The sequence below is a fragment of the Dipodomys merriami genome, unplaced genomic scaffold (genome assembly GCF_024711535.1).
Source record: "Dipodomys merriami isolate MVZ:Mamm:240054 unplaced genomic scaffold, mDipMer1.0.p SCAF_48, whole genome shotgun sequence".
NCBI classification, from domain to species: Eukaryota; Metazoa; Chordata; class Mammalia; order Rodentia; family Heteromyidae; genus Dipodomys; species Dipodomys merriami.
The window spans coordinates 10,195,278-10,222,000 of record NW_027206046.1 but is presented as its reverse complement, the minus strand read 5'-3'; the positions used below and the strand labels follow the sequence as shown (position 1 = coordinate 10,222,000).

General features: G+C 37.6%; 1 protein-coding gene and 1 pseudogene across 2 annotated transcripts in view; one reads left to right on the top strand and one right to left on the bottom strand.

The window, feature by feature from the left end:
- Wdr72 (WD repeat domain 72) overlaps window positions 1-26,723 on the bottom strand; it is a 181,341-nt gene that overhangs the window by 108,223 nt on the left and 46,395 nt on the right. For both annotated transcript variants that reach the window (XM_069995375.1, XM_069995376.1), the window contains exons 11-14: window positions 25,581-25,722; window positions 24,828-25,073; window positions 21,097-21,317; window positions 16,813-17,008 (exon numbers count right to left, since the gene is read on the bottom strand). In XM_069995375.1, the coding sequence (XP_069851476.1) occupies window positions 16,813-17,008; window positions 21,097-21,317; window positions 24,828-25,073; window positions 25,581-25,722 (805 nt within the window). The remainder of the gene's footprint in view (window positions 1-16,812; window positions 17,009-21,096; window positions 21,318-24,827; window positions 25,074-25,580; window positions 25,723-26,723) is intronic.
- LOC138808837 (cytochrome c, somatic pseudogene) lies at window positions 17,315-19,470 on the top strand (annotated as a pseudogene).

Sequence of the window (26,723 nt, the reverse complement as noted above, 5' to 3'; positions counted from 1 at the left end):
CCTCATATCTAATTCTGACCACAAAACTCCAGAACAACAGAAGGAAGGGGTGGAGAGGAAGATAGAATAAAAGGATAGAAAAAATATCAAGAATTAAAATTGCTGATCTATAGAATAATTACAGATAATGCCTTAACTTTCAACAGATTTCAACTATTTTCTTGATAAGGTTTGCTAAACACATTAACCACAGAGCATCTATCTATGATGATCAAATTTTCATCATTAACCTCCTTTGGAACTAAAGAGAATTGTCAAAAGTATGTGCTATGTTACAATGCAAAGAATATGCTGATATCTGTAATTATCTGTCAGATGTGGAACATAAAAAGTTATTCTGCTTCTGTGTATTGCAAAAATATTTGCTTTGTATTGTTTGAATTTTTATACCAAGTATATTGATTCATTCCCCCCCCCCTTGCCCTTCCTTAAAGGTTAGATCATTTGTTGGATATGGTCTCCTTGAAGAGATTTGTTTATTATTTTTTTTCACTTCAGGCACCAATTCATTTAATTAGGTTATTATCTTACTGCTTTGTCTGGAATTTTCACTGCAAAGAGGAAGAGTACTAGGAAAAGAAAGATTGAGTTAGGGTCTTCCAAATAAGGGGCTAGGAAAGGGATGAAGATAGATGCAGTCTTGGGAGTTCTGCTTTTCAATTTATTTTGGGGGAAGAAAATGGGGTGAAGATAGGAGAAAGGAGCATTGACTGACATCAACTTTCCCTCAACTCATGGGAACTGTTTGCCTTTGGCAAATAAATAAGGGTGACCACAGCCCCAGCCAGCATGTCAGGTTTCTTTTGAAAGCACCATGGTTCAGCATACCCACACTAGAGTCAATTCCTTATCAGGTCTGCACCAAGGAACCCAGAAATGTTCACCCATTTCTTCACATTTCATTCATGACTCACATTCATCCATGGGATCTTCTACAGACTGTTCTGCCCAAACACTAACATAATAGGTAGAATTCTAAGAATAATCCCAAATGGCTCTCTTTCAAGTGAGATTACTTCCCTTGAGAATATCAGGGGATAGCACCTCAGGTTACACGGCAAATTGGACTTTACAGGTATAATTATGGCTTCTAGTCAAGTGACCTTAAAAGAAGTAGACATTCCATGTAAGTCAAGTTTCATCAGTTGAGGCCTTTGTAAGCAGAGTTGTATTTGTTAGAAGCAAAGGAAATTCAGGGAGAATAACAGCATAAGGAAGATTTGATATGCTGCTGCTATCTTTGAAGGTAGCGGAGACCATGAACAAGAATCAGGGAGTGGCCACTCTGAACTGAAAGCAACATCTGGACTCAGCCAGGAAGACCTGCAACTATTACAGAAGTCAATCCTACTATGGATGTCAATGAGTAAGGAAGTAACTTCTTCCCCAGAGATTCCCTGTAAGAGCCCACATGACTTTCTTTTGGCCTTGTGAGATCCTAAATAAAGAACCTAGTTGATTTCACATGGATTTCTCCCTTACAAAACAGATATGAAAGGGATATTGTTCCAAGCTACTAATTTTGTTTTTATTATGTAGAAGCAAGAAACCAATGCAACCAGGATAATGGCCATATTTTTACTCTAGATAATATTTACAGTTCAGATCTTTTTTCACTATTTTTATGTATTAATTTTTGTCTCTGAAATAAGTAAATGCATAAAGACAAACATAGGGGTGCTGATTCTTTAATATGTCCTTTTTAAAAATCCCAAGAAAACATTGTTTCCAAAGGCATCATATATAAGATGTAAAATGCTGCCTTCTCATGCTTCTCCTATATAGTAATCATCATCAAAATTGCCATTATCTGCCACTAACTGGGTATTTTCAAGCCTACTGAAGAAAAGCACAAAGAAACTGAGGCTAAGAAAGAGTAAGTGACAAGTTGTATGTACATCCTGGGGCTGGAGCTCACCTCACTGGCAAAGACACAAAGACTGTAATGAGTTAGTAGGATGTTCAGTTTTGTACATTGGACATTAGAGCATGCATTTAACAAGTCTTTTTTTTAATTTAATTTAATTTTATTTGTGAACATACTGTACAGAGGAGTTACAATTACATGGGCAGGATAATGCGTACATTTCTTACCAAGCATTGCAGCCTCCTCCTTTGTTTACCCTTCACATCCCTTCCCAGCCTCCCCCCTCCCCCCCAATCCTTCTCCTTCCTCCCCCCCCCCCACCCCCGCGCACCGATGTTGTAAAGCTCGTTTTGGACATGACAACTTGTACTTCTCATTGTTGCCACAGGTCCACCTATAATGGCTGTAAGCATGCTACACAGGCATGCTTAGTCATATGATTAAAACCCCCACTTTGGCTGACTGTATTTTCTGTGCCATATGTGATTATAAGATTATATAATCTCTTTAAAATTCTTTTAAGTTCAGTCCTTAAAATGAAAAGTACAACTTCCTTTTCAAAATCATTGATGAAGGATATCTTTGCAAACAGATCAATCTTGAGAGAACTATCATGGAGGTCAGAAAGGGATATAAGAACTTTAAAAACAAAGTATAAAATAAGGAATATGCAACAATGTTATTTTTCAAACTAGACAGTGATATTTCTAGAAGAAAACTGGTCATCAAAGAAAAATCTGCAGAGCCAAATAATTATTTGTTTGAACTGCTAGGTGGCTGGGGATGTAACTCAGTGGTGGAATTTGCCTAGCATGTGTAAGGCCTTGGGTTCAATATTCCACACTGCAAAAACTAAAAAGAATGAGGAGAAGGAAGAACAGGAGGAAGAGAGGGAAGAGAAGGAAAAGAAAAGTAAATTGTTGGGACAGGATGTGATATTGTACACCTGCAATCCCAGGTATTTAAGAGGCAGAGATGGAGTCAATCATAGAGTTTAAGGATATCCAAAGAAGCAAGCTATCAACATGGATAACTCAACAGACAAATCAAGCAGTGGTAGTTCACATCTGTAATCACAGCTGTGTGAGAGGTTAAGATAGGAAGTCAACCCTGGGCAAAAAGTGAAGACCCTACCTGTAAAATAAAGAAAAAAAAGGCTATGCTATGACTCAAGTGGAAGAGAACCTGAGTTCAAGTCAAAATAGTTTTTTTTTTTTTTTTTTTTTTTTTGTCGGCCATGGGGCTTGAACTCTGGGCCTGGGCGCTGTCCCTCAGCTCTTCAGCTCAAGGCGAGCGCTCTACCACTTGAGCTACAGCGCCACTTCCGGTTTTCTGGTGGTTTATTGGAGATAGGAGTCTCACGGTCTCTCCTGCCCGGGCTGGCTTTGAACCGCGATCCTCAGATCTCAGCCTCCTGAGTAGCTAGGATTATAGGCGTGAGCCACCAGCGCCCAGCTAATAGTTTTTTTTTTTTTAACAAGTCTTTGTATTAAAATTTTCTTCTTAGTTCAACTCAAAGACCAATTGTGATCTTATGCATAAAGTTTATTTCCTTTGATTAATTTTCACAATGGTGAACTATAAGGTAGTATCTTTTGGGTCCTCATTGATGTTTCCAGGGCTCTGATGCTTCCCAGAGACTTGAAGCAGAAGCAGGACCCACGTCTTCTCAGGCTATAGACCTAAGTCAACAGAATTTGATTCACTTACGTATGAAAAGAGTCTGGAAAGCCACTAAGCCATTCTCCACCTAGGGTATATTGATAAATCTGAGATGAATAACCAACATTATTTGTAGCACATAAGATAAAATCTGACAACATTCTCAGTCAGATTCTCTGCTCATCCCTCCCATGCCAAGAACTTGACCTTCAGATTTGTTTTCACCTAGTTCATACCTAGAAACACAAAAGACCTTTCCCATCTAATCCCAACAGTAAGTTAGTTGATGGTAGCAGTTGGATGTTATTGATACCCTGAGATGGATCGAGTGCATTCAATATCCTTTATCTCTCAGCCAAGTCAGAGAACCTACTTTCCCGGAGAATAACAATCATTACAGTCCACTGAGTCTTGCTATTTTCTGATCGTTTCTGTGGCAGCTGGCTACTGGAAAGTTGCCAGGGAATTGAAAAGAGGCAGCGTGGGGAGGGCAGATGGCTCCTTTGGGTTTATTTCCACTCAGCACTGCAGCTGGGAGATCCACTAATGTTCCAAGTGTCCCTATACCATGCTTGGGGCCTTAAGGAGCAGCCGCAAAGCAGTCATCCTGAAGTATGTCTCTCTCAAGGCTGTTGAAGCACCCCACCCCATTACACATCTACTGTCAGTATATAACAAACAGTCCCCATGTGCTGCTCAGTCAGCAGAGCCAGCAGCAGAGCCTCAAGTAGAATCAGACCATAGGAATCACTAAAAACAATCACAGCCATACTTTCTTCATCAAAGGAAAACCCAGGTAGACAGCAAGCAACAGCCAAAGGAAACAATAAAGGCAGCAGAAAGTGGGACTTAATTGGCAAACGTGATTTTATGACCAGAGAGCATTTATTTTTATCATTCAGATGAGATTGTATTGATTTTCCTACTTTTTCTCTGAGCATACAAAATGTTCCAAAGACATCCTGCAAATACCACAATGTATGCTTAATGTATCTAAAGATACCAGGAGGAAAAAAAATAAAGGTGGAGTTGAATTTGGGAGAACTTGTGTTCAAATCCTAGTAATGTAAATAAATATATTAATTAAAAGATGGGGAATAGCAGGCTTGTGCCTGAGAGCTGAGGATCATAATTTGAAGCCAGCCCAGACAGGAAAGTCTGTGATACCCATATAGTACCTCTGTACTATATAGTACCATATAGTACTTCTGGCAAAAAGCCAGAAGTAGAGCTGTGGCTCAAATGCTGGTGGCCCTCCTTGAGGGATAGTGCTCAGGCTGTGAGCCAAGTCTCAGTAATAGCGTGCATACACACATGAACACACATACACACCCACAAGATGGAGTTGAGTAACATTGATTAAAATGCTTGTACAGAAGGCTGTCTCTGTGTTTTAGTAGAAAAAGTTAATCACATTATGTTATTTAAAATTAAGTTATTGGTACTTAAAATAGAATAATGTCCATATAAAGTATTCTGTAGTTCTGTGTCTAGTATTATCTAATTCCATAACTCTTCAAATTTTATATGTAATAAAGACTGATGAAAAGCAAGCCAATATTTATTTATTTTTGTCAGTCTTGGGGCTTGAACTCTGGACCTGGGCACTGTCCCTGAGCTCTTCAGCTCAAAGTTAGTGCTCTACCACTTGAGCCACAGTGCCACTTCAGGTATTCTATTGGTTTATTGGGGACAACAGTCTCAGACTTTCTTGCCTGAGCTGGCTTTGAACCATGATCCTCAGATCTCAGCCTCCTGAGTAGCTAGGATTACAGGTGTGAGCCACCAGGGCCCAGCTGCAATCCAATATTTAAAGAAAGAAAATTATTAATAGTACAGCAAAAATATCCACATGGAGAACATTGTATTATCCCATCCTTGGAATTTCCTGTGTTTAGATAATTTCACTAAAATGAGCTCTTGCTCCCTAGGTAGAATTACAGTCCCGTGCCACGACAATGTTATGGAACAAGGATGAGTTTGCCTGCTTGTGTGTATCAAAACAAGCACTAGGATTTCTACTGAAGTAAAAATATACATTCCGTGAGACTTACAGTGCTGAAATATTAATGATCAGATTTAATTTGCTTGCAAACAAGCAAGGGTCAAATGCTTTATTATTGTTGCATTAGTAAACTTTTTTAAGTTATGGAAGGAAAATGGAGACAGCTTGCCAAGTAACAACACAGGTGTTGACTTCCCCTCCCAATTGGACTGAGCCCACTGGGTAACTGAGGCATTAGCCTAACAGGAACTGTTAGCCCTTACTTACATCATGAACCTTTCCTCATCCATCTGGGGGAGCCAATAAACTTTCCATTTGGAATGTAAATAAAACATGGAGGCTTATAAAGGATATTAATTATTTTGAAAGACAATCATTATGATGTCAAAATCATCACATAAATATATAGGCATTGCTCTGTAAATGTCACTATGTAAAATAAAAGTCATTGAGAGTAGAATATACCAACCTTTAGTAATGGTTATCTACAAATTCTGGGACTTGGGAATTTCTACTGCCTTAAAAATGTCTTTATAATACTTTCTGAATTCCAGTGGATTTTTTAACCTTGATATGGAATTTACATACCATGCATTTCCTAGAAAACACAGGATATATGTACTGCATTCTCAATGCCATGTAGGGACCACCTTACTTTACTCTTGAAACTTTTTCATTAGCCCATTACCCATTAAGTAATAATCACTCCTCACTCTTCCTTACCCACATTATGACAACTGTCAATCATGCAGTTTCTGTAGATTTGACTATATTTGGGGTTATTTCCTACACAAAGAATCACACAATGTGGTATTTTGTGTGTTTGATATCAATACTTTCATCCCAGTAGCATGTACCAGTACCTCTTTCCTTTTTAGGATAGCATAACACACACACACACACACACACCACACACACACACACCACACACACACACACACACACACACACACACACACACACACACACACACACACACACACACGCACACACACACGCACACACACACGCACACACACTCTCTCTCTCTCTCTCTCTCTCTCTCTGTCTCTCTTCTCTCTCTTCTCTCTCTCCTCTCTCTCCTCTCTCTCCTCTCTCTCCTCTCTCTCCTCTCTCTCTCTCCCTCTCTCTCTCTCCCTCTCTCTCTCTCCCTCTCTCTCTCTCTCTCTCCACTTCTCCATCAATGGGCATTTGAACTGTTACCACCTTATGGCATTATGCACAGGGCAAAATATTTGTATCCAAGTTTTCTATGTGGATGTATGTTTTCATTTCTTTTATATGTACAAAAGTGGAATTGCTAAGTCATGTGACAACCCTATGTTTAAGTTCTTTGAGGAGATGCCACTGTTTCCTAGAATGGCATTTATGTTCCCACTAGCCATGTGCCAGTGTCTCTACTTCCTGCCTCAATGTCAACACTTGCTACTCTTTTTTTTCATTAAAGCATTCTGGTTAATGCAAAGTGATAGCTAATCTGTGACTTGGATTTGAATTTCTCTGGTGGCTGATGATGACAAGCCTCTCCTGTGCATGTTGAATGTTTACAAATTTTCATTGAAGAAATACACAATCAAGTCCTATGGCCTTTTTGAAATTGGGTGGTGTTTGTTGTTCTGTATGAGTTCTGTTGAGCCATTAACAGATGTGTAACTTGCAAATAATTTTTTCATCCTGTAAACTCTTTTCACATTATCTCCTCCACCATCCCAGTCCTGGGGTCTGCACTCAGGGCCTCACATTCATCCACCGACTTGCTGATCTAACACTCCACTACTTAAGCCATGCCTCCTGGCATTTTGCTGGTTATTTTGGAGATAGAGTCTAGTGCAGTTTGAAATAAAAACTGGCCTTGTGATCCTCTGACTATCAGCCTCCTGTAGCATAAGCCACAGACACCAGCACTTTTCATATTCTAAATAGGATGTTTTGATGCACAAATCTTTTAGATTTTATAAATTCTTTGGTTCCTCTAGTTTATTATGACAAGCATGTGACATGTTGTTTTCATGTGTGTATTTTATAAGCATTGTGTTAAGGAATCAAAGGTAATGAAGCCTTCCGTATAAACAGGGTAGTAATTTACAAAGGCTTTATAATAAATAATAGCTAGTATTTATTCCATGCTATCTGCTATGGAGATTTAACTCCCTTTGAGGAGGTAAAACTTGACTTGTGAAGACAAGAAATGATAGAACAATTCAACTCTAACAATTTGACTCTCCAGGCTCATGTTCTTTAAGTCCACTGCCTTCTACATAAAAGATTAAACTTGGGCCACTGTGCAAATATTTACCTGGCAGACTTCAAACACAGTTCATATCCACAACTGTGTACATATACACACATGTGTACATACCACACACACAACACTACAGAAACCAAAACAGCAAATTGTAATGCTGTTGTGACAACTAGGGCCAACAAGGAAGAGAGGAAGATTTAGAAAATAGGAAGCAAACTAAAATTATGTGTTGAGTAATATCAATTAATTATTATAAAAGAAAAGGGAGCTTGGAAAAGGTGATACAGGAAAAAAATTCCACATTGTACTTTAATGTATCCTATTTTTGTTTTCTAAAAACAATCATCCCAAGAGGGTTCCATCTGTAATCTTCTCCAGCAAAATAATGTGGCTCTCAGAAAATGACATACTAGAGAGACTATTATCTGCAGGATGCTGCATACCCAGCACCTACCTTTAACACACATGTGGTGCGAGTTGTACACTCGGCAGTGAATGCAATGTAACTCTGCTCCCTCCTCTAGAAAGTAGTGACCCTGAAGAGGACCAAGTAAAATTGTCCTTCAGAATTATATAGTCACTTGGGGAATTTAGAAAAGAATTTAGTTTATATTCATAGCAGTTCTAGTCACTACATAATACAGGAAAAAGTGGCCAAGTAGAACTTACAGACTAGAGAGTGATTTCTCCACATGGTGAACTTGTGAGACATTTCCTTATGGCAAACAAAGAATTTAACCACAAGATTCTGTCATATTGGAGAAAATATGACTATAAATCTACCCAACTATGCCTTGCATATATTCTATTTTTTAATCTCTTGTTTTGTGCTAGTGCTGGAGCTTGAACTCAGGCTCTGGGAACTAACCCTCAGCTTTTTCAATAAGGCTGGAATTCTACAACCTTAGCCTGAGCTCTGAGCTGGCCTCAAACTGCAATCCTCAGGTCTCAGCCTCCCAAGAAGATAGGCTAACAGGCATGAACCATCCACATCAGGCCCTGGGCAAATTCTATATAATCTTCACTTGCAAACAATGAAATCAAACTTAGATCTCTAGCTGATTAAACTAGGTATTGTCTTAAAATATAGCTTATTAGCTATTAGTTGACCAAACACATTTTATCTTAAGCTCTGAAAAAAAATTTAAATTTATATCATATGCTTTGAGTTAACTCATGGAAAAGACAAATGCTTCATTTATACACCATAGCCACAGATTGAATATTTTTTAGCTTAGCACTACTAACTGCAGGAACAAAATAAAATTACTCCATCATGTATTAGTTGGAGGTAAGAGGAGCATGGTGTGAACCCAGCCCTGGGTAAAAAGCGTAAGACCCTAACAGAAAAATAACCGAACATAAAAGTCTCAAGTATTAATATAGCAGGAAAACAGGGCCTTGAGTTCAAACCCCAGTATTGCAAAATCTAAAAAAAAAATCCACAAATTAAAAAAAACATTTTGGTATCCTGCATCTTGTATATACACTTGTCTAATTTGGGGAGGGAAAGGGGAATAACAAAATGCTGAAAAAGGGACATAGGATGACCCATTGCAACAATGATACTGACAAGACATTATGTTGAAAATGAACTTTACAACTTCTGGTGGTGGAGTGGGGAGGTGGGGGAGAGAAGGGATAGTAGGAGAAAAATAAAGGAGGGGGGAACAATGCTCAACAAGAAATGTACTCATTACATTTCTCATGCAACTGTAACCCATCTGTGCAGTATCTTTACAATAAAATAAAAATTTTAAATTAACAGTTAAAAAGCGTAATACACAGGATGAAAACATCCCTGAAATATGTTATCTTTTCCTTACTCTTTAATTCATATTTTTCCTTTCCTTCTTTTCTTTCTCTTCCTCCCTCTCTTCTTTCCCTTCTTTTTTTCTTGGGGGTGGGTGGGTGGGTAGTAGTGGTATGTGTATGTGTGTGTCCCCAAACTGGGACTTTAACTATGGCCTTAAGCTCTTGCTTGGCTTTTTCGCTCAAGTCTGGTGCTCAACCACTTGAGCTATACCTCTACTTCTAGTTTTTTGCTGGTTAATTGTTGGGTCTGGCATGATCATCAGATCTTATATTCCAGAGTAGCTAGGACTGCATATGTAAGCTACTGGCACTGGGCTCCTTACTCCTTACTGAAATAGGCTTTTTTTAAAAAAAATAAAGTGGTTAATAACTGGAGTATATCTTTCCACAGAAACGATGTCATAACTACGGACTGGATCCTCAAAGCAATGCTATAGTTAGAAACCTTTCTGCTCAAGATCACATGGCCCACATTACCTGAGTTGAAACTTTAAGGATTTAAAATCGATTCACATGGATCCTGAATTCCACCCACTTCAGCCTGAACTCCAAGTCCCAAGCTATTTCTGATATTTCTCCAGAGCTGAAAACCATTGAATACAACATCTTTCAATATACCTTTCAGAGGCTGGAAGTACCTGGCAAGGAGAAAGCTCAGCTCTTCTCCAACAGAAGCAGTGGAGTTATGTATGTGCTTCCTGAACAGGAGAAACCATTTCAGCACTTAGGTTTTGGCAGCTCTTCCTATGAGCTGAAGAAAGACTGCCTGGAGCAGTGATGCATAGCTTTTCCCTTCTCTTTCCTCCCTCAGCTGTCCCTTCTGCTAGTGAAGTGCCTGCCACTAACAGCCTCCCAATTGTAATTTGCTGCTTCTAATCTGTCATCTGAGAAATCAGATGACCAGGGCTGTTAGAACTCTGTGTAAATTAAGAGTCAAGCTCTGAGAGATAGCCAGAGACCCTTCTTCAAAAGAGCTCGTAGCAGGCTTCTTGGCAGCCATTTCCTTTCTTCTCAGAGCTTTTCTTATCTAATTCCCTGTGTGGCAGTCTCAAAAGACCTGGCCTCCATCTGCAGGAGGTGTTCTTATTGTGAGACACAACAGAAAATACACCAGAGGGGGAGGAGGAGACATCTGTCCTGTTGTTAAGGGCAAACACCTGGCCTGTGGACTTTCAGACTTAAAAACCTCTCTGTAGTCCATTTCCTCAAAGATGGATATAACCACATCATCCTGCCTTCCCACCATGGCAGGGAGGTATGGCGTACTAAAAATTATAAACTGTTTTGAACATGGGCTGTTATGAAAACAATGTTCCTGTTAAAATAATTACTGGACATGGTGGTGTGTGCCAAGAAGCTGAGGCAAAGAAAGAAAAGGAGAAGAATCATCTTCATTCTCAGAGTCCTATAAGGAGGTCTGCTTGTTTTTATCAAAAAGATTTACTGGAACACAGCCTTATCTATTTCTTTATGTATTTATCTAATATTTTCTCTTGAACTGCAATGGAAAAGTTCACTAATCATTCTGGCTCACAAAGCTGAAAATATTTACTATCCAGTCCTGTGTAGAAAAAGTTTTACTGAACCATCTTATCAAAAAAAATCTTTTTATTTTCAAGCAAACAAAGTTTCATTTTCTTACAACACAATACAATTGTTTACATGGTACACACCAAAACACAGACAGAAGTACTTCAAGAGTAGTAATCATTAAGTTCATGGCATACAAGGAAGTCATTTCATAAGTTTTTCTATGTAAATCTATTTCTGCAAGCACAAAAGACCTCAGAATTATTTCAAATTTAATATAGAAAAGGACAAGGTACTCTGCTGAAAATCATTTTCACAGTGCATTTTATTGGGGAAATCTGTATTGCATTACTCCTTTTGTGTTACAGAAATGAGGTCCACAGATCTACCCACCATCATCGTCAGTGCCAAACACACTGGGGGAGTGCAAATATTAATCAAAATGACATCTCCAATTTCTCTCCCTTCCTAATCAGGCCTAAATATCATGGGGCAGCCAGGAAATCAATAAGAAAAACTGGATGCTTGCATCACTCCCAACTTAGCAGTCCTGTCTTTTCTGCCATGACGAAGACCCCTGGTGTTAGCACAAACACTTGCCAACTTCAGTCCTTCGCCTCTCCCATGAGATGCACATGTCCACCTAGGTGCCCACCTAGGATCCCAAGCTTTATCCAACATGTATATGATGACACCAGTCACTGAAAGACAGCCCTTGTGCCATTTTAAGATACAACAAGCTATGGAGGTAGGAGTGGCTCTAAGATATACAAGTGCATTCTTTCAGAGTCTCAGGAATAAAGTATGTATTGGTGGTAACAAAGTATTAAGACTAACAAAGTCTCACTGCATCCTCCACACCTGAGGGAAGGGGTGGCACAGGAATTGATCCTAAGCCTTATACATATCCAAACATCAACCACAAAGACTTTGAGCACATAGCTGGGCACTGATGACTCATTCCTTTGATCACAGCTACTTAGGAGACTGAGATCTAAGGATCACAGTTTGAAGCCAGCCTGAGCAGAAAAGTCCATGAAACTTATCTCCAGTAAACTACTCAGCACCAGAAGTGATGTTGTGGCTCCAGTGGTAGAATGTTAACCTTCAGCAAAAGAAGCCCTTGAGTTCAAGCCCCAGGACCAGCACATATCCCAAAAAGACTTTGAGAACAAATAAAAATTAGTATTTCTGGCTCAATGTCTTCTTCCTTTTCCTTTCTAGTGTCCTGTCTCCCTTCCCTTCCCCACCTTTATCCCACTGATGACTTTTTTTTTCTGTACAAGCTCTGGGATGGTTCAATGGCTGAGGGATCTGATGTCTATTTTCACATCATTTACTTTCAGGAGGCAGAATACTGAATAAATAGAACACAAGTCTAAGGCCATTCACAGTTGGAGCTAGTGTTGAACTCTAGAGAGAGTATCTATTACTACAGATAAGAGGCAAAGGGAAGAGACGATAGGGAAAAACAAAGGAAGAGGTAACAATGCTCGATAGGAAATGTACTCATTACCTTACTCATGTAACTGTAACCTCTCTGTACAGCATCTTCACAATAAAATAAATATTTTTTAAAAAGTCAAAGGCCCAGGAAAAAGTGACTGGGGTAGAAAATACACAGATTTAACACCTAAGGAGGAAGGGTATGCCCTGTGGGATCCAGAAATCCTAGAACTTTTTTTTTCCCCATTGGTCATGGGGCTTGAACTCTGGGCTTGGGCACTGTCCCTCAGCTCTTCAGCTCAAGGCAAGTACTTGAGCCATAGCACCACTTCCAGTTTTTTGAGTGGTTTATTGAAGAGTTTCATGGACTTTCCTGACCGTGCTGGCTTTGAACCACAATCCTCAGATCTCAGCCTCCTAAGTAGCTAGGATTACAGGCGTGAGCCACTGGTGCCTGGCTCCTAGAAGAACTTTTAAAGGACCAATTACAGCTGGACAGTCGTGAGCTGAGGGCCACCACAACTGGCCAGTGTTCATGTGAATTCATTTCAACCTCATCTACTAAAGCCAACAATGCTGGAATTAGTTCATGCATTCTTTCACTGATTTATGGGCCAGTCATATAAGTCAACAAGATACATTCCAGTTAGGCTCTTTTCAGCCTGTTTGAGTCTCAGCTGGTGTTTTTCTCCCTACACTTGTGGAAATAAAAATGAAAAGGCTTCTGAGCTCAGATATTTCTACATGCATAAAAAAATTAAAATCAAGTATGATGAAACCTTCTTAGCCAGATGGAATTCCACTTAAGGAAAAAAAATAGTTTGTTCAACTATAAGTAAAAGAGGAATTGCAGAGATTAAAGGCAACTGGTTAAAAAAAGAGTCAGTACCAGACACAAGACCAAGAGGAAGAACACAGACTTGTAAGGAATGAGGTAATGCTTTAGGCAAGAGCATGTCATCAATATGAAGACATCAATATATACTCATGAGTACAGTTTTCAGCAGTCATAACGTTCAGTTGGAGCTGAAGTTGTTAAAAAACCACCATTGTAGTCGGGTGCTAGTGACTCATGCATCAGAATCTAAGGATTGTAGGTCCAAGATAGCCAGGGCAGAAAAGTCCATGAGACTTTGAGCTCCATTTAACCACCAAGAAGCCATAAGTAACACAGTGGCTCAGCTGGTAGAATGCCAGCCTTGGGGGAAAAAGCTAAGGGATGGCACCCACACCTTGATTTCAAACCCTAGAACAGGAACCAAAAAAAAGAAAACCTAAAATAAACATCAATGTAGTTCACATGAGATAACTAGTCTCATTTGGAACACTCTCTAGATTTGACACTAGACATACACACGTTTAACATGGCAGTTCTAAAACTAACCTTTTCATAAGAAACACTACCAATAAACCAGCTCTGGGGGATTCATGAATTAAACCATGATGTGTTCTTAATGGTCACTATAGTGATCCCTGTCCATTCCATTCTTTCTAACTTTTAATTTTTTTTTGTGTAATTATCTGTTTAATGTCTGTCTTCATGGATAGACAGTAAACTCTCTTACAATGAGAGCCATGTCATTCTGATTCATTGTTATAAACTTAGAACATAGTATTGGAACACACTTATATAGATGTTCAACAAATATTGAATACATAGATAATGGTAAATTTTCAGTGCATATTCTGTTTAGTTATAATTAAGTATCTCTACAAAATAGTCCCCAGTGAAATCTTTCTTTCTTTTAAATCTTATATGCATATATAGTGGTTAAAATATTTAAATATATAAAAGAAAGTGCATGAAAATCTTGGTCTCCAAAGATTTTTAACTCCAATGATTCTAACTTTTTAGTTGTCCTACCTCAAGTACAATGAACTGATGCCCACAACTGAACATCTTTCACCTCTGACTCCTGGATTAAATTAATGGAGGTGACTCAAAGGAAGTGAAGACATTATCTTTCAACACAGTCTGTTTCTCCTGTGGATCTGGCTAAAAGTGCTTTTCTTGTACCTTATTAGGAGAACCTACTTTCCCTGAACATCAGCCCTTGCTGGGTTTCAGCACTTTATTTTCTCCTCTTTGTTTCAGCTCTATACGTAACAATTATTTCCTGATGCTGCCAAGGTCTAGGTGCTAGACACTTCACTGCTTGCTCTTGGTCTGCCTACTCATAGCCTTATAAATATTCCTTTTTTGAAATTTCATTATTTGACCTATCTGAATTGAATGCAGTTTCCTGCCAGGACTGATTGAAATATAATACAGAAATCTACTTACTGGGCTGGGAATGTAGCTTAGTGGTAGAGTGCTTGCCTAGCATTCATGAAGCCCTGGGTTTGATTCCACAGTACCACATAAACAGAAAACGCTGGGAAGGGTGCTATGGCTCAAGTGGTAGAGTGCTAGCCTTGAGCTAAAGAAGCTCAGGGACAGTGCCCAGGTCCCAAGTTAAGCCCTATAACTGGCAAAAAAAAAATTCTACTTTCTAACATTAAAATTATGTCTGACAGAAAGTAGATCACAGTATTAATACCACTATGTTTAGGTAGTAGGATAGGATCATTTTCCCCCATTTTATGTCTTTTTAGTTTTCAAATGTCTACAACATTTCATTACATATTTGAGAGAAATAATAATAAAATTAAATGTAAAATTAAAATATAATCTCAAGAAATACTAGTTGGTTGGTTTCTCTCCTTTATTTCCTACATCAAGAATTTCATAAATAAAATGTTGCATTACCTAAAGGTATCCTGAAAGTATCATGAACACTTGACTGTGACCAGATACTTTATTCCATTATGTGAGAAATATATGTTCAGTGACAAAGTGTTCACAATTACACATGCAACTGTGCACACTTGTCATGTCTGTGATGCTTCAGACTTGGCCTTCATAAGCAGAAGACTTTACTGTATTCTATGATAATCACAGAGCTCACTGCCTATAGATAGTAGTTCATTTAATTTACAAGCTAGTGGATAGTAGCTTATTTACTCTTGCAGAGAGGATTACGACTCCCTTTTCACAGAGAAGAAAATTGTCCTGCAGACAAATCATATAATTAGGCCAAAGTCAGATATTTGTCTTCATGAGCAGGTCCTACAGGCAATCTTGGCTTTAAAAGCCTATTTTAATCCACTAAACTCAATGGCCACTCTCATAAGTAAACTGCCTAAGACCTTCTGAAACTCTCCTAATTTTGGATTTGTTGTGCAAAGAACCACGAGAGTTCACTAATTATGAGCTACAAAATCCTGCAAATCTACATACAGATCTGCAACTCTCCATCAATGAGATGCTAATAATACTTCCCTTCCTAGAAAATGTGAGAAACACATGACATAACACATGAAAGACATCAAAACTCTAAAGCAAAACCAGCTGGCAAATGAAGGACAACACTATGCTGCCCCCTTGAAATGATGAGGGTATAAGTCATTGTCAGTAACACATTAGTCAAATGTAAAGAAAATAGTTATTATTTTGATGAGGCATAACTCCAAAATATACTGTTATGAACTATTTGTTATAACACTCAATGTAAAACCACGACTGATTAATCAATAAGAACCATGCGATCCTTTCAATGAAACACATTCCCAAGCTCACTCCCTCTCTCCCATTCATTACTTGCCTCACCTTATCTGATACATCCTCAGAATTTTCTGAAATACATTCCTCTCAATCTCTAATTTTACATATAGAGCAAATTAAACAAAAACCATTACAATTCAAACTCTCCATTCTCTGTGGTACAATATGAAAAGTTTAATTGAGCCACTTAGTTTTCCGTTTCCCTGACTCAACTTTTTTTGAGTTTTCTAATTAATTATATTCCATTATTCCTGATGATCAATTAGCTCAAAATGTTGCTGAGATAGTGAGTATGCTGAAGACGGCAGAATTTAATGATGATTTGAGACCAGTAGGACACTAAATTTTTCTCTTGTTAATAATTAAAGTAGATAACTTATGTTTTTATTTATAGCTTCCAGAAATATCCGGTTCATTCCTTTGCACTGCCCTGTCAGCTAACCATCAGATGATCAGGATCTGACTTAAGCTTCTGTGCTTTTTTTTTCCATATATGCCCCAGAAGGCATAGATAAAGCCCATGCAAAGATTAAAGGAAATGAAGTCAACCCTATGTAATCTCTTGAGCTTTCTACCTGGCCAAATGCTTGTGCATCATAAATATGCAAAGATTAAACAAGAGTAAAAATTCACTTTACCTGTTTCAATTTCCCAGATGTAGACAGAGTCATCTGCACATCCAACAATTAAAAAGTTTTCCACAGGGTGCCATCTGATTGTCCTCACAGGGAAAAGGTGTTTCCGGGCTTGAAGGAGGCAGCTTCTCCCCTCCAGGTGAAGGAGAGACACAGAGTGGTCACTGCACACACAGCAGATTATCTGATCATCTCTGAACTGGGAAAAGACAACAGGAAGGTCCAAGTAATCAGATGGTTTATGACTAAATAAATATTTCCCGACTAGTAATACGTCACTTTGGTTAAAGTCCGATTTATAAAAAGTAAAAAAAATAAGACATTTCTACTTTTGGGGGGTTTTGTTATTTGTCTTTGACATTTCTACTTTCTATAGAAACTCTTCACATGGCCCTCTAAGGAGGGCCTTTAAATACAGAGTAGAGTTAAACTTAACAACCTCTCAGGAAGGTCAAGAGATAGAAGTAGAAAGGAAAATTCTTGGCTAGATCTACTTGGGAGATAAATGAAGGACTTGATCATCACTCAGCAAATTCAGGCAGTGAGGCAGACATCGGAAATAATGTAGAATAAAATAAACCCCAGAACTAATTTGTTGCCACAAAAAGAAGCTATTTGTAGACACAAGCTTAGGCCCAAGGGTATCATGAGCTGATAGTTTCCACTGAAAGCCTCAAAATGTGATTTGGTGCTGTTCCCAGAACTATACAGATTCTAATCCAAACAGGAAATTCAGGGTAGACACAATCTAAAAGAGGTAAGCATACAGTAGTTCAACTGAATGTACAGCCTCAAAGACACAAGAACCAAAAATAGGCTCTCAAGACAATGATCTTGAAATTTTAACTGGGAGAGAATGAGGGAAGGGGTGACATTGTTCAAAAAGAATGTATTCTTTATCTGACATTTAATTGTAACCCATCTGTACATCACCTTTACAATAAGAATAAATAATTTTTTTTAAAAAGGTATTTTTTAAAAGTCAGCATGTGGTTTCTTTCACTACAGTTGAGGACCATGACTATCTAAGCTGGGTGTTGTTGACCTACCCATAATTTCAATTCCTGGATTTAAAGATGAGCGCTCTTGAAATTCTCTCCAGGCCTTTATTTCCCACCTCTGGAGCTTTGGAAACATTTCTGCCCCCCAAGATTCTTTTTAAAAATACTACATAAATCCTGAGGAAAAAAAAATTACATGGGAAGCTCGACTTGTAGAGTAAATACAATGTCATATTTTTTTTCTGACTTTCCTGCCTAACCCACAGCTTCTAAAATGTACAGCCCTTGTGGTCCACACACACACACCAAAGAGAGAGAAAGAGAAGAGAAAGAGGGAGAAAAAGAGAGAGAAAGGGGGGGGGGGAGAGAGAGAGAGAGAGAGAGAGAGAGAGAGAGAGAGAGAGAGAGAGAGAGAGAGAGAGAGAGAGAGAGGGAGAGAGAAGGTACAGAGGGAGAGGAAGGGAGAGGAAGGGAGAGGGAGGGAGAGGGAGAAGAAGAGGAGAGAAGGGGAGAGAAGGAGGGAGGGGGAGAAGGAAAGGGAGAGAGGAGGGAGAGAGAGGAGAGGAGGGAGGGAGGGAGGGAACAAATCTTATGACCAGGAGTGGATCCCCACCAGGGACTGACACTAGGCCAATCAGATTCTGTAATTCTAAGCATTTGAAAAATAAAAGGTGAAAGAATTCATAGGAAGAATCAAGAGAAGGGAGTAATCACAGAAAAGCATACTCTTCTGGGGTACAGGTACCTCACTGGTGGATTTACAGTTCAAGTTCCACTGAGCCCTGTCTTGACTGCCTTAAAGGATTGCTGCTTTATTCTTTCGGTCAAGTACCTTTTGACGTGGGTTGAATGGGCGCTGAGCCTTAGAATCAAATCAAGAGAAAAAGGGATTAGGACTGGAACTGACTTGGACTTCTGCCCTGGAGCAGAAAGAAAAAAAAAATAAAAAGACTCAGGAATAAAAGATATTATCAAGATATTCCAAATCAGATGAAAACTATTTTAAACACTGACCTACCATTATTTCATTAAAAATCATTTGTATTGTTGAAATGTTGCTTTCCTTATATCTTACTACAAAAACACAGTATATATTGTCTTTAGTATATATTTTCATAAGCTTTATGGAAGATGAACCTAACTTGACTTTCATGAGAAAATTATAACTAAACCTGTTTCATGTGGCTCAACTGTAGATAGGTTGGTACTCATGAATTTGTTGAAGTTCAATATTTATTAAAGAAATAAGCACAGGGAGTGCAGTTATACCCATAGTGGTACATAGGCTAGGGCCGGCATGTCCTTGGGCTAGAGAGCAGGACACTTGGCTTTGGAGCTGTTATCTTTCCAGTGCTAGCAACAAAAGGGCGAATTTAAAATGGGTGAGGTTGAGAAAGAAGATTTTTGTTCAGAAGTATGCCCAGTGCCACACTGTTGAAAAGCAAGTACTAGACTGGGCCTAATGGTCTGTTTGATCAGAAGATGGGTCAAGCAGCTAGATTCTCTTATGCAGATGCCAACAAGAAGGGACAAAGGCATCACCTGGGGAGATGACACACCCAAAAAGTACATCCCTGGAACAAAAATGATCTTCTCTGGCAATAAGAAGGGAAAAAGGGCAGATTTGCTAGCTTATATTCAAAAAAGCTACAATGAGTAATAACTACTGCCTTATTTATTGTAAAACAAATGTCCCATGGCTTTTTAATATGTACTGATCTCTAACATCAGAATTTAGATCATAAATGGCTGACAGAATATTTTTGTACAATCCTGATTTAAGTAAAACTGTCTTGTGCTTAAATAAATATGATCTTTAAAAATGCTGTCATTGTTTTCCCTTTCTGTGATATAAGTGGATTTAGTAAAGTTCAATTTTTCAGCAGGATACCATCTCCAAATTTGTCAAAGATTGGGTTTGGATTCAGATTTATATAGCTAATTTTGAGAGCATTTTAAATACTGGAGAAATCCCTTCACTGTCTCAGAACCAAGCAAGATTCACCTATTTCAATTTATGATCATTAACCTGTTAAAGGCAATGGTTGAAGATGAGGAAGCAATGTCTGTATTTTTGGTTTTGACTATGCCAATTGAATTAGATTTCCATGTCTTTGAAGTCTGTCTTTTACTTACTGAAAGGCATTTTAGTATGGCTTATGTAAAATTGTCCAATAAAGAATATTTAACACTTATTACATTTTATAGTTGATCTATAAGTCAGATGCTCTTAAAAGTGACCAAGATAGATACAAAACCAACTTTATTTTTGAATTCTTTACTAAGATATCCTGTTATTTCAGGTTTGTCTTTAAGCCACTGTTCAGAAACACAAAATTGTGGAATTACTGTGTATATGTGATTGATAGTGCTGCTTTTTGCCAACTTCTTAGAGAAAAGGTTTCAAGTAGGGGAGATAATTTGCAAATTATGTTGCCATAAGAATTTAGGTAATTAAAAGTAAATTACATGAAAAAAAGAGAAAGAAGCACAGGGACAGGAGGAGAAAACTGGGGGAAAGTGAAGGAAGGGATATGTTGTCCAAAAAAAGAAATGTACATTATGAAATGGTAACACCTCTGAACCACACCTAAAAGTAACAAAACTATGTTCTAAAAGAAATAAGCAAATAAAAATCCACATAGGGAAAAACATAAATATCAGTATTTTTAAAAAATTATTGAAGAAAAACTAAATTTATGGCTTCCAATCATTGTTTAACTGTAATTTTGTATTATTACTTTTATTTATTTTTTAAAGATGTATTTGTTTATTCATTTTGTTGTGGTACCTTCTTTTTTTGGGGGCAGGGGGTCCGGTCGTGGAGCTTGAACTCTGGGCCTGAGCGCTGTCCCTCAGCTCTTCAGCTCAAGGCTAGCAGTCTACCACTTGAGCCACAGTACCACATCCGGCTTTTTTCTTTTTGCTTATGTGGTACTGAGGAATCGAACCCAAGGCCTCATGCATGCAAGGCAAGCACTCTACCACTGAGCCACTTTCCCAGCCCTACTTTTATTTTTTAAATCTTATATTAGAGCTAGAGAGGAAAAAAGGGTAGGTACTCAGAGAAATAATTAAGTGGCTTTGGGGAAGCGAGAATTGGTTACATATTTGCTTTGCAATAAAATTGTGTAACATAATAAATTAAAATGTATTTAAAATAATTAGAAAGGAAAAAATCCCATTATATATGGATATATAGAAAAAAAATTTCCCATAAGTATATGCATTATTTTCCCTTGATGTTCTTTTAATATTTTGTCATGTTTTAATTATTTTAACTTACTCTGAAGTTTTCTGGTGACATTGAAAGACTTGTTACTGGACCAGCTTCCAAAGAGAACGTATGCAATATTTCTTCAGTAAAGATATCCCACAATATGACACATGAACCTTGGTCCCCAGACACCATCCAACTTTGGTCTAATTTTGAAGAGACACTATGTAGGTAAAGCAATGAAGTAACACTTTGGTGATGCCCTTTAAGAACTTTATTAGAGAGAGAGTCTGAAAAAATAATCAAACAAAATAGCACGAAGTTATTTTAGTTCAAGAACTAATGATATTTTCTGATTTTCATTTGAACACATGGCCTGTGCTTATTAGGCAGGGGCTCTACTGTTGAGCTATGCCTCCAGCCCTTACATGCACTGCTTATTTGTGAAGTTCCTGTTAAGGATTATATTTAGACCATTATCCTCCCATATTTTTGTATCCAATTGGAACCAGGATGCCAAGTGCATGCTACCACACATAGCTTCTTCTGCTGAGACTGTCTTTCAGACTTTGCTACTCAAGTTTGCCTGGAATTGTGTTCCTCCTGTTCTTAGCCTCCATATAGCTAGGATGACAGGTATGTACAAACACAATAGCTATTGGTTAAAGGGGGGGGAGGGTTGGAAAAGACATTGTTTTGCAACAGTAGTCCTTATTTCATAATCCTCCAGATCTCAGCCTCCCAAGTAGCTAGGATTACAAGTGTGAACCACAATGCCTGGCTTTCTTTGATCAATTTTTAGTATTAGCAAACACTTGGACAAGAAAATGAGGAAACAACCCTCAGGCTATCTGAACAGGCAAAGACCTCATCAGAAGCTATATCTTGCTTCTGATAAAGCACTTAAGTCAGTTGTGTAAGTCTACTAATTCTCTAAGATATAAGTTAACAACTCATGTGTCACAAAAACAACAAACACTATTCTAAAAAGAGTAGCTAATTCATTTCCTTTTCCTCTACCAAATAGCCTAAGATTATTTCTATCATTCTTTAATTCAACCAATCAAGTAAAAAACCTAAAAAAAGTTTCAAGGAATATGTATCCATGAAAGTCATTAGCGAGTACCTAGCTGTACCTGCTTGTTTTACAGATAATGTATCAGAGGCTCAGGTACGTTAACTCACTTCATTTCAAGTGTCAAAAATCAGCCTTAAAGTTTAAGAGCATAAGTTTGCTGTGAAACAAATCTGCCTTTTATTTCTGGGTCAGTCACTGACTAGATGCTTTTATCATGGACAAACAGCCTTTCCCCTGTTAACCACAAATGCTGCATTGAAAGATCAGGACAATTGTCATCTTTCTTTCAAGGAGACTGTCCAGTGGAATAAATCATTTCTCAGCCCGACTTGGCACTTACTCGATGCATAGGCATTTCAAACTATATCTATACTAAAAAACAGGATTACCGATAAGTTATTTCTCTTCCCACTAACTACTTCTGCCTTCAACATTAACCTCCTTGAAACTGGAGAAGATCATAATGAATACCATAAATTCTTTATTTCTGTTACTTCTAGTCCATCAGGTACATCGTTGCTTTCTATTTCCCAGGAACTCATAATGAGCACTAATCCAGATGCTAAAATCAGAGGCATGTTTCTGCTTGTTTTTTGGGTATTAGGGTACATCACCTAAACTTAAATAAATGCTTGGGTTTTCTTTATTTCACTTTTAAAGCAACCATTTAGCTATATACTGGTACATTACCTCTCTTCAGCTCATTGCCAGTTAGTCCTCTACTTTAATCACTGAATCATGAGCAGTGGTAGCATTCACTAAGTAGCGAAAGTAAGCTTAAAGAAATAGTGGACACTTTAGTAAGAAAAGGGGTGTGTGTCTGTGTGTGTGTGTGTGTGTGTGTGTACTACGATCCTCAGATCTCAGCCTCCTGAGTAGATAGGACTATAGGCATGAGCCACCACCATCAGCTTGGTTTTTGTGTTTTTTAAAATTGAGATTTAGTCTCTACTCTTAAAGACTTTACATTTTAATAGGACTTATTAGTTGAAAAATGATATACATTTTTCTATATACCTTAAAATCTCCATTTTTCCTAGATGTCTTCTATAAGACGACTTGCTGCAAAATGCAATTTATATCATAGATATTTGTTGTAATGGTCAAAGACATAGAACATATATACATTTCATAAACAAAAATTAAACTAGGAGAATATATTTTATTCCTGGTTTGCAAAATTTAAAAAGTTTAGTAGCACAAAAATTTAGCAAAAATTAAAAAAATTTAGTAGCAAAAATTTAGCAAATTTGGGGAAACTTCATAGGCAATTTTTTGGATATGCATGTATACCAAAGTAAATTCTTTATAGAATGTTTTAGGTATATTTCTAAAATTAAAAATATGAATAACTGCTGGGGTGCCGGTGACTCACACCTATAATCCTAGCTATTCAGGAGGTTGAGATCTGAGGATCATGTTTCAAAGCCATCCCAGGCAGGAAAGTCTATAAGACTCTTATCTCCACCAGAAAACCAGAAGTTGTGCTGTGGCTCAAGTGGTAGAGTGGTAGTCCCTTGAGCTGAAGAGCTCAGGAACAGCACCCAGGGCTAGAGTTCAAGCCCTATGACTACCATCACCACCAACACCAACTATATATATATATATATATATATATATATATATATATATATATATATATATATATATATATATATAATATTGAAATATATATATGCACACACATATGAATAACTGTTAATCCAGTAGTTCTACTCATGGGGAGAAATCCTACAGGTATGTCTACATATATGTAAAAAGGTAATCAATTCTATACTACCCATAGTAGCTAAGGAGTAGAAAATCTAAACACCAATTAATGGAAATTATAAAAAATTAAAATTTGATTATTGGCAGTCATTTATAACAAGCTCAGAACATCTTATTAAGATGTTTTTATGGCCAGGCGCTGGTTGCTCATACATATAATCCTAGCTACTTATAAGGTTAAGATCTGAAAATCATAGTTAGAAGCCAGCCCATACAGGAAAGGCCAGGAGACTCTTATCTCCATTAAACTGCTAAAAATAAAAATAAAAAAGCTAAAAGTGGAGCTGCGGTTCAAGTGGTAGAGTGCTAGCCTTGAGCAAAAGAAGCTCGGGACATTCAAGCCCAAGTCCTAGCACAAAAAATAAAAGAAAAAGAAAGAAAATGATGTATTTAGAATACATGTCTATTTATGTAAGTGAATTAAAGAATATATACTGCTATGCCAGTGTGCTTGTACAAATATAAAAATTTCAAAAAGACTATAAATTTCAAAAAGACTATAAAAACTACCATTGCCTTTGTTGAAAGGAGCTGGAAGATTAAATAAGGAAAGAAACTTCCCGTTGAGCCAGGCACAGGTGGTTCATACCTAATTCTAGCTACTCAAGAAGCTGAGATCTGAGGATCATGGTTTGAAGCCTGCCCAGGTAGGAAACTATAGGAGACTCTTATCTCCAATTAACCACCAAAATGCCAGGAGTAGACTTGTGGAGTTCCAGCCTTGAGTGAAAAAGCTCAACTAGCACGTGAGGCTCTGAGTTCAAGCTTCAATATCGAAACATGAAAAGAAAGAGGAAAAAGTTAAGGGGTCTATTTCATTTTAGTATTAAAATATGGACACTTTTTTTCAGCAAATACTAATAGATTCCTTTTAGGCCTCTTCTTTAAATAAAACATAGTGAAGTTGAAGCTTCATTAATTATGTAAATAGGGTCAAATAAAGTTCAATCACCTTTTAGTAAAGAACAGCCTTCTAGAAGTCCTGACTTGGCAGCATTCAAAGCCTGGGTGATGAAAATTGTCCCATTTTCACAGCCACATATCAGCTTATCAAGACTTGGAACGTACTCTGATGATGTGACTACCATACTACCTGCCTCATCTTTAAAGCCAGAGAAATGGTCCATGATACTTTGAGATACCATTTGATGTTTATCAAAATTATCTTGAAGGGTCCAGGTGGTAGTTATTGGTATCTCTAAAGGAAAACACACAAGAAAGAAAAATATAAATCATATTAGGTAGAGAAAATATTATCAAGACATAACGCTTTAAAACTAGGAATATAGTGGTACAGCTCAACCACATTCATATTGCCAACATATATCCTTTGTTTTAATCAACTGATGTTAATTTGAATTATGATAGCTGTACTAATATATCTGATCTCTAAGACTCATTTTTATTTCTGCGTTTATGGGGGCATATAATACTTAGAAGGTTATGAGAAAACTTTTTTTTTATTGTAACCCCATGTAACCGAACACAGAAAATTCTTGAATTACAAATTACCTGAGGGAAGGACTGGGAGAGTGTCAGGGGACAAAAGACACTGTATGAAAGGAAATGTACTCATTACCTGCATGTAATTGTAATCTCTCTCTACATCACCTTTATAATACCAATCAAGAAAATTAATTTGAAAAAAAGAATTAAAAAAAAACAAATTATTTCTCATTAGGCATATGATTAGAAATTATCCTACCTCTGGGAGAGCCATCAAACTTGGATACAGGGACATCTGGAATGTGCCACAGAGTAATTCTTCCTGAGACTTCTCCAGAAAAAAGTACCTTATAGAAAGGCTCTTTTCTTTCATTCATGTAACCCATAACAAAGGGGAGGCTCTGTACCGAAACAAAAAGTGGGACTTTATTGAGCCAACTTCTCAGCCCTTGAACTAAATCTTAGTGATTTATTTTCCCCCACTTCCAAAATTTTCAAGTAAATTGCAAAAAGATGGTCTTCATAAAACAAACAGCAAAATTATAAACTAGATTTCAGGAGTTGATAAGAGTATCTGATCACTGCCAACATTTCTGAATATGGATTATACACACTGAGGATTTACATGTAATTACTGATAGAAGCTTTATACATATTCAGCTAAGTAATCTTCAGAATAGTTCTATGAACTTAGTGTTATCATCGTCTTCATTTTGAAGATGAGGAAACAGTATGAAAGGATGCTGGAGACAGCAATGGGTTTCAAGTCTAGTAATTCTGACTCAGGAGCCCATGTCTTTATTTTAGGACTGCCACTAAGGAGCTCTAATCTCTCCACAGCCCTTTCAGATCTAAATTAGAGTAGAAACAGTCAATGTTTATATGGTAATTTTGTATCATGAATAGGCTATTTGTTGACCATTTTTACATGTGTAACTTTCAATGTCTCAAGTGTTCACAAAGAAAAGTGTCTCCCTAATTTATATTTAATATGCATTACCTATACATAAAATGCACTATATGTATTATACAGCATGTGCATTATGCACAGTGTTATAAACAAATTATACACACTTGTATATATGCATATACACATCTATACATATATACACACATCTATACATATATATATATATATATATATATATAAAAGCTAGCTCTGCTGAGAAGTTTATGAACATTAGGCATTGTACTCTCCAACCAAAGAACATGTCTAGAGTCCTCCCATTCACAGTGCAGTGCAGCTGTCCTTTGGGCAGACCCAGGAATAAAAATTAAGTGATGGGGCTGGGAAAGTGGCTTAGTGGTAGAGTGCTTGCCTATCATGCATGAAGCCCTGGGTTTGATTCCTCAGTACCACATTATTGGAAAAAGCCAGAAGTGGTGCTGTGGCTCAAGTGGT